This window comes from Eurypyga helias, unplaced genomic scaffold (genome assembly GCF_000690775.1).
Source record: "Eurypyga helias isolate BGI_N326 unplaced genomic scaffold, ASM69077v1 scaffold11322, whole genome shotgun sequence".
NCBI classification, from domain to species: domain Eukaryota; kingdom Metazoa; phylum Chordata; class Aves; order Eurypygiformes; family Eurypygidae; genus Eurypyga; species Eurypyga helias.
The window spans coordinates 16,255-22,817 of NW_010236634.1; the positions used below are offsets into that span (position 1 = coordinate 16,255).

General features: G+C 54.0%; 2 protein-coding genes across 2 annotated transcripts in view; one reads left to right on the forward strand and one right to left on the reverse strand.

The window, feature by feature from the left end:
• Positions 1-265, forward strand: part of LOC104506272 (cyclin-dependent kinase 11B-like) — a 16,182-nt gene extending 15,917 nt beyond the window's left edge. The window contains 1 exon segment of the mRNA XM_010147167.1: positions 173-265. Within this exon segment, the coding sequence (XP_010145469.1) occupies positions 173-265 (93 nt within the window).
• A 2,637-nt stretch (positions 266-2,902) lies between these two features.
• Positions 2,903-6,563, reverse strand: part of MMP23B (matrix metallopeptidase 23B) — an 11,846-nt gene continuing 8,185 nt past the window's right edge. The window contains 5 exon segments of the mRNA XM_010147168.1: positions 2,903-3,077; positions 3,688-3,814; positions 4,705-4,815; positions 5,498-5,662; positions 6,546-6,563. The exon segment at positions 6,546-6,563 is cut by the window's right edge and continues 1 nt beyond it. Coding sequence (XP_010145470.1) covers positions 2,903-3,077; positions 3,688-3,814; positions 4,705-4,815; positions 5,498-5,662; positions 6,546-6,563 — 596 coding nt within the window.

Here is a 6,563-nt window from a genome sequence, read left to right on the forward strand (position 1 = left end):
TGATTTTTAAGGGCATAAAAACCGACGCGGAGGGTGCGCGGTGTAACACGCTGCCTCGACCCCCGCCGTGACGCCGCTCAGTCAGATGTTTGTTTTCGTCTCCTGAAGATCCTTCGGCGGTGTTTAGCTTTGGAGACGGACACTGATGGGTGACTTGTGATTGGCTTCACAGGGTGACGACGACCTGAAAGACACGGGGTTTCATCTGACCACCACCAATCAAGGAGCGTCCGCGGCGGGACCAGGTTTCAGCCTCAAGTTTTGAACGGTGACGGCAGGGGCGGAGCCGTCTGTGGGAGTGGAGTTCTGAGCGACCCCCTTCTGTTCTTCGTCAGGGAGACCTGATGTCTTTCACAGGAAAAAAGTCACGTGTCGGCACGGATTCCAAGGCTCCTGGCTGGCGCGGAGCGTGACGGCCGCGTTCCGTTAGCGGACTGGAACCAACCTGGAAAGCGAAGGGTCGCTACAGGATTTGACAAAGGAAAACTTGAAGTACAATCCTGGAACAGTTCCTGATTTATTTTTAGTTTTGTTTTTGTTTATTTTTTTGTTGGGTTTGTTTTGGTTTTCCTTGTAAATTTGTAGAATTAAACCACATTTTTAATTGTTGAGTGTGAAGGATTTCGTTTCTTCACATGCAGCAGACTTGGCCGGTGGTGGCGTTAACGTCTTCTAGAGCGGAAACGTGACCCTCCGCTGTCCCCTGCTCTGTGCTGACGCTGTTACAGCCTGGGCAAACGCCTTTTTTAATTGTAATCGTAAGTAAATTGTGTGTCTCTGAATATAGTTGGGGCTAAAAAAACGTTAACGGGTTTCTTTTCCTGCCTCGGGCTCGACGCTCGCTGCCGGCGTTTCTGGGCGATGTTGGATGTGCTGTGTTGTCTTCACTGGTGCAGAGGGAGTGCTCTCTCGGTTTATAAATCAGAGATTTAATACGGAGACTTGAAACTTTATTTTCTATAGAAAGTTCATTTAAATATGCCCTTTTTCCATAAAAAAGAGCTTAGCTTTGCCGACTGTATAATGCTGTATTCCAGTCCTTTCTCCTAAGATGAACGACCAGAGGAGTGGGGTTGGAATATCGCAGCCTTCTGAGTCTCTGATTTCTAATGCTGTAATTCTTTTCTGGGAACAGGAAGATTTGGAAAGTACTGGGGAATTCCTGCAGTCAGAACTGGGCACTGGTCCAGTAAAAGGATTAACTTAAATGATCAACATTCCATAAGAGGTTTTCTGCATAAAGGCCTGGGAACTGGAATTGGGCTGTGCTAACTGTGCGGTGAATTCTGGAGAGAGGAGGGTGGGTTGTTCTGCTGGGGAGGAACGCAGAGCTGTTTTCTCTTCAGGCCGATTATTTCTGGTGCTGAAGGAGAAAGAGGGCTGGGTGGGGGCCGGGTGGCTTCAGCTTGCAACTCGTTTCACTGCTTTGTTCTTCCAGGGGGCTATCAGGTCAACCCCTGGTTTCCCAGGGCGGCCAATGCCTTGTGAGATAGCTGTGGCAATCAAAGAGCTCGGAGCTTACCCGGCCTCTGCCAGTGCTTTCGCCTGTCCCCCAGGCTCCAGCGGGCACAGTGCCCACCCGAAGTGGCGGCGGGCGGGAGAGCGCTGCAGAGGTAGCGTTGGGGAGCGCGCTGGAGCGTCGCGCTGCGGTGGCGAGGTGAAGGGCTTGGGGTAGGGGTGAAGCTGAGGCCTCCTTGTTGCTGAAGGGTTGGCGTGGCCTGGGAGAGGTGCTGAAGGCTGCGCTGCTCAGCGCCCTCCTCTTCCTCCTTTCCAAGTCCCAGAGCTGCCTCGAGGTGCCCAGATCCACGCGGTGCAGCTCCCGGCTGCCCGTGAAGTTACGGTTGTCGCGGTTGTGCCAGACAGACAGTACTTAGGAGCTTCCTTCTTTTCCCGCGCGCTTTGCCGTTCGAGAACGGAGGAGTTTGCCGCCGGAGCCGTTCTGCTCGAACACGGGTGTTCCTAGACTGCTGAGCCGCGCGGGAGGCGCTCTGCAGTTTTCGTTAAGCGGGAAGAAACTTGCTTCAGGAGGTTGAGGACAACTGAAAAAGGATGGATTTAAGCAAAAAGAGCGGTGCAGGCTGCTTTAAGGACCTTGCTGAGTTTTAACGCCTCTCAGGGGTTGCTCGCTGCGGACGCTCGAGCGCGCCAGGCTCTGCCCACCGCTGCTAACGCCCGGTCCCCTCGTGCCTTGGGTGACTGCGGGGGACAGTGACGGGAATTACCTCCTCCCTGCTGAAGGCGCCGGGGGCCTTAGCGGTCAGTCACCGGAAGGACAGGTAACGAGGAGCTGCTGCTGGAGGTAAATGGTGTGTTGGGGTAAGATTGACGTGCGGGACCGGTACGACCGCAGGAAAGCGTTGGGGAAAAACACTGTTCCGCCGGCGCTTGCACTGAACGTGTTGAAATGTGGAGTGGAACCATTAGAAAGGGTTTGGTGTGGCCCTACATCCTCCTGATTACCGGAAAAGCAATATTGGGGCTTACGCTTTTTTTCTAGTGCTATGCACCAGGATCTAAAAAAAATAACGGCAAACCCAGAGCATAGGTGGTCATTTTCTGTCCGCAACGCCTCTGCCTGCGCTGCAGCAGAGCAGAGCCATCATCTGCTCACCCGTTTGGTGGTGCAGTCGTGTGTTCCAGCAGGCTGCAGTGATCCACGGCGTTCAGCCACGAAATCGGACACTTATTGGTTTTAACTCTCCATACAGCACGTGACTTGATAAATTCTTTATCATTAAAACCAATTTGGGGAAGTTTCACCTTCCGGTAGTCAAGTCTGCGAGTCTCTTCAGCCCACGGTATGGAAGCAGCAGTTGCACTACTGGAGATAAAATACAAAATGCCAAAGAAACGTTTTGGAATTTGACGCAGAACCAGCGGTAACCGAAGCGCTCATCCCTCGTTAGTGCTTCAGTCTGATTCTCCAGGAATAAGTAGTCAAGATCCTTTCTTTTTTCTTCACTATACACGTGTAAGTTCCTTCATTAATCGCGTTGGCAATGATGCTCATGTGATCCTCATTCAAGGACAGGTAACCTGGGTAGGAGTATTCCAGAAGCTCCTTATCTTTATACCAGCTGTCGTAAGGAAAACAACAACAGTGATTAAACTGCAAAACATCCAGCACGATGCAGTACGGGTCAGTGGGTCTTGTGCCTGGTAACCTCTCGGTAAGCGGACGGCGCGGACGGGACCTCGGCAAAACAAGGCTGGTTTAGTGCGGGTTTCCTAGCGCTATCCTAGGAACAGCAGCTTGAACCTTACTGGAAGTCGATGGGAATTCGGGCCCTCAGTCTAACCTAACGCGTGGGCATCTCTCTCCGGGTTAGATACATCCAGAAATAACGTGCCTCGACGTTGGCAAGAGCTGACAAACTTTGTTGAAAGGGTAATTGGAGACTCGTTTTGTGCAGAGCATGGCCAGGGGCTTGGGCTGACGCTAAGAACTATCTTTGTGCTCTCTATGTGAATGGGAATTTTACCCTTTTTCAACTCCATTTCCTCATTTCCGACGGCTCTGCAATGCTATCACCTCCCAGCCCCGCCCACTCTTTCTACGCTGGGTGCCAGACCAGGCCGCGCCGTGCTCCCGGAGATGAAGCGCGTTCCTACTTAGCCCGGGCTCCGCAGTCGGCGTGTAAGCTGCCAAGCCCCCCAAAGGACTGGAATAAATGACAGAGCACTTACTAAACTTTGCCTTTTTTATGGATTATCTTCTGTCCGCAGCGGAAGGTGACGTTCCTGCCCTCGGAAACGGTCTTGGTTTTCGTCCTTGGTGGGGGCAGAGTAGGGGGAACCGTTGGAAACGGGAATTCTATCCACCGGAGGTGAGAGAAAGAAGTGACAGACGTTAGCACAGCTCCTTGCCAAGCTTCAGCCATTCCAAAACACCTTCATGGAACTGCAGTGTCATTTAAGGAACCTTAAAAGTACTGAAACAGGCCTCCTGCTGAGCTGCCCTGGGGCGGACACGTCACGCTGATAATTCTGCGGCATGTGAACTGACGGACACGGATAAAACCCAGCTTGCCCGTGTCACGTACACGGAAGAGTGTGCACTCACTCTGTGAACCATCCCCTAGGACACGGGTTTGTCATTACCTGACCATTTTCGCATTAACCTGGGCTACAAAAACACCTCTGTGCTGGAGAGGTGCGAGTTAGGCCGTGCATCTTCAGGTCAGTGGGATTGTATCCCAAGCTTAATCCCACAGCAGCAGCAACCTGACCTGATCCTGCATTAGTCCTTCATCTGGATTCCTAAAACTGGGAGACTGGATAAGGTGATTTAACACGCTTTATCCCTTTTTCTGCAGGGCAGCTCAAGCCCAGCTGCGCCTGAGGGGTCGCTCATGGACATCCCATCCCTACATCTCTGAACTGAAGGCCTCAGCATCTCCTGGCCCCAGCTGGGCCCAAAAAGGGAAGCGGTCTGCGGCGCACGGCTGCCTCCGCGCTCAGAAACCGCCCATCATCACCGCGGTTAAACCGGAGAAGAACGGGACGGTTTAACCTTCTACTCCACAAACGTTTAACCGAAAAGCGGCTTCCTGTCCCCAAGCCCTGACCTTAGGGCTGGGTGGGGCTGCGCATCCCCCCAGTCTCTCGCGTGGAATTAAGATCCCGCAGCAAACGCTGCTTAACCATGCCCAGCTCCTCCCTCCGCGCGAACCCCACCGCGGCTCCCAGAGGAAGCGCTGGTACCGTAGCAGAAGTCGCAGGTGGAGGGACAGTGCTTTTTCATCAGCTTCCGGCGCTTCTCGCAGAAACCCTTCTGGGCCCACGACGGGCAGGTAAATAACCTGTCTTTGCACCCTGAAACGGGAGACGACAAGGCGTTAGAGGGGTCGGCGTGGGCTGTTCCCTCTGGGAAACAGACGTTTCACCTAAGTCAGACCAGTGTGAGCGGCAGAGCTGAGAGGACGGAGCCCGCACCAGGAGCGCAGTGAGCAGCGCGGGGTGCCGTCCCCACGCGAGCAGGGGGCGAGGGACCGCGTTACCTCCCCGCAGCAGCACCCGTGATTCAGGAGAGCGGCTAAGTCCTTCACCAGGCGATGGTTGAGGAGCAGCGGGCAAACGTGTCGGAGCTGGGGAGAACCTCACCGGTTCGGTTTGCGGAGATCGTCGCTGGGGCTCTCCGCGGCTAAAATTAGCCGTTTATTCTTGTATGAGCCACAGCGCAACGGGCCCAAAGGGTTGGTGCCCAGAGCTGGCTCACAGCGAGCGAGGCGTACGCGGTCGCAGACCGTGCCTGTGCCTCTGCGGCAGCAGCTTCCAGCCTCCTGTCCCTCAGACACGAAGGTGGCAGTGCTGGAAACAGACACTGCTACACCTCCTGTTAGCTCTGTGCATTAAAAGGAGCGAGATGCCTCCCGCTCCCTGGCTGACAGCCGAGTCCTGCCAAGCGAGGAGGGTCTCACGCCACGGGAGCTCCCCAGGATCTAGCTGGCGCTTGAGGAAAACGTTCTTTACGCAGAGGAGCGCGGCCCTGCCTTACCGTAAAGCCTGTGAATGCCCCACACTTCGTCCTGAGAGATCGTCTTTTTCCCTGTCAGAGTGGCATTGATGTGCATGAGGGCGTTGGGGTTCAAGGAGTGCATGAGCCCCAAGGCGTGTCCGATTTCGTGAGCGGCGACGTGTACCAGATCTGTCAGCCAGACCCCTGGAAGAGAAAGGGGAGAACGGCTGGCATCGTGTGACGAACCTGGTGTACAACCAGAGGAAGCATTTGGCGTGAGGGTGGTAGGGCCTTATCAAGGGCCGCCCCGGTTTCTGCTCCGGCAGAGCCGTGTTTGAAGCGAAGGCGAGCGCCTGTGTAGGAGCCTGCTTCCAGCAGAGATGGATTTTAGGATGACAGACAAAGAGGTGGTGTTACTGCCCCCTGCCTTGAGATCTGGTGTAACACACGAATACACACTGACCTGGCTAAACAATCATCTCTCCTCTCGGTCTTTGTCCCCGGATATCTGTTGCTGTGCTTTGGAACGCAAGGAGGACAGTAGTCCCTGTCACCCCAAACCTCCCCTCCTCTTTTTTTCTTTGGTGAAAAGCAAAATACCTTCCTTTCAAAGAAAGCCCTGAGTTGGTCATACAGCATGAGCTGATTGAGAAATTAGCGACCATCTGCTTCAAAGGTAGTTTTGACATTGCTTAAAAAAAACAAGAAGAAAAAACCCGCCAAGCTCTAAGTATCACAGACATTTTTAGGTGCCCACAACCCCCAAAATTACCGAGGAAGCAGGAAAACGAAAACGTCAGCAGCCACGCCAGCAGGCTGAAGTAACATGGCCCTTCTCGGAGATGCCCCTCGGAGACACCAGACGTAATTACTGCGTGATCATCGGAACCATCGAGTAAGCGCGCGGAACTACGCAGTGGCACGGCCACCGAGCACGGTCCCTGGTCAGTCACGTGACAGCAGGACCAACAGCTTCCACAGTGACACGGAATCACCACCATTTCTGTCGTCTCTCAGCCAGGCAAACCCCGGAACAAAGACTAAACCCTACAGGCATTAGTTACGTGCTCCCCCAGACACGCGGTACCTTTTTTCCAGCTGAACC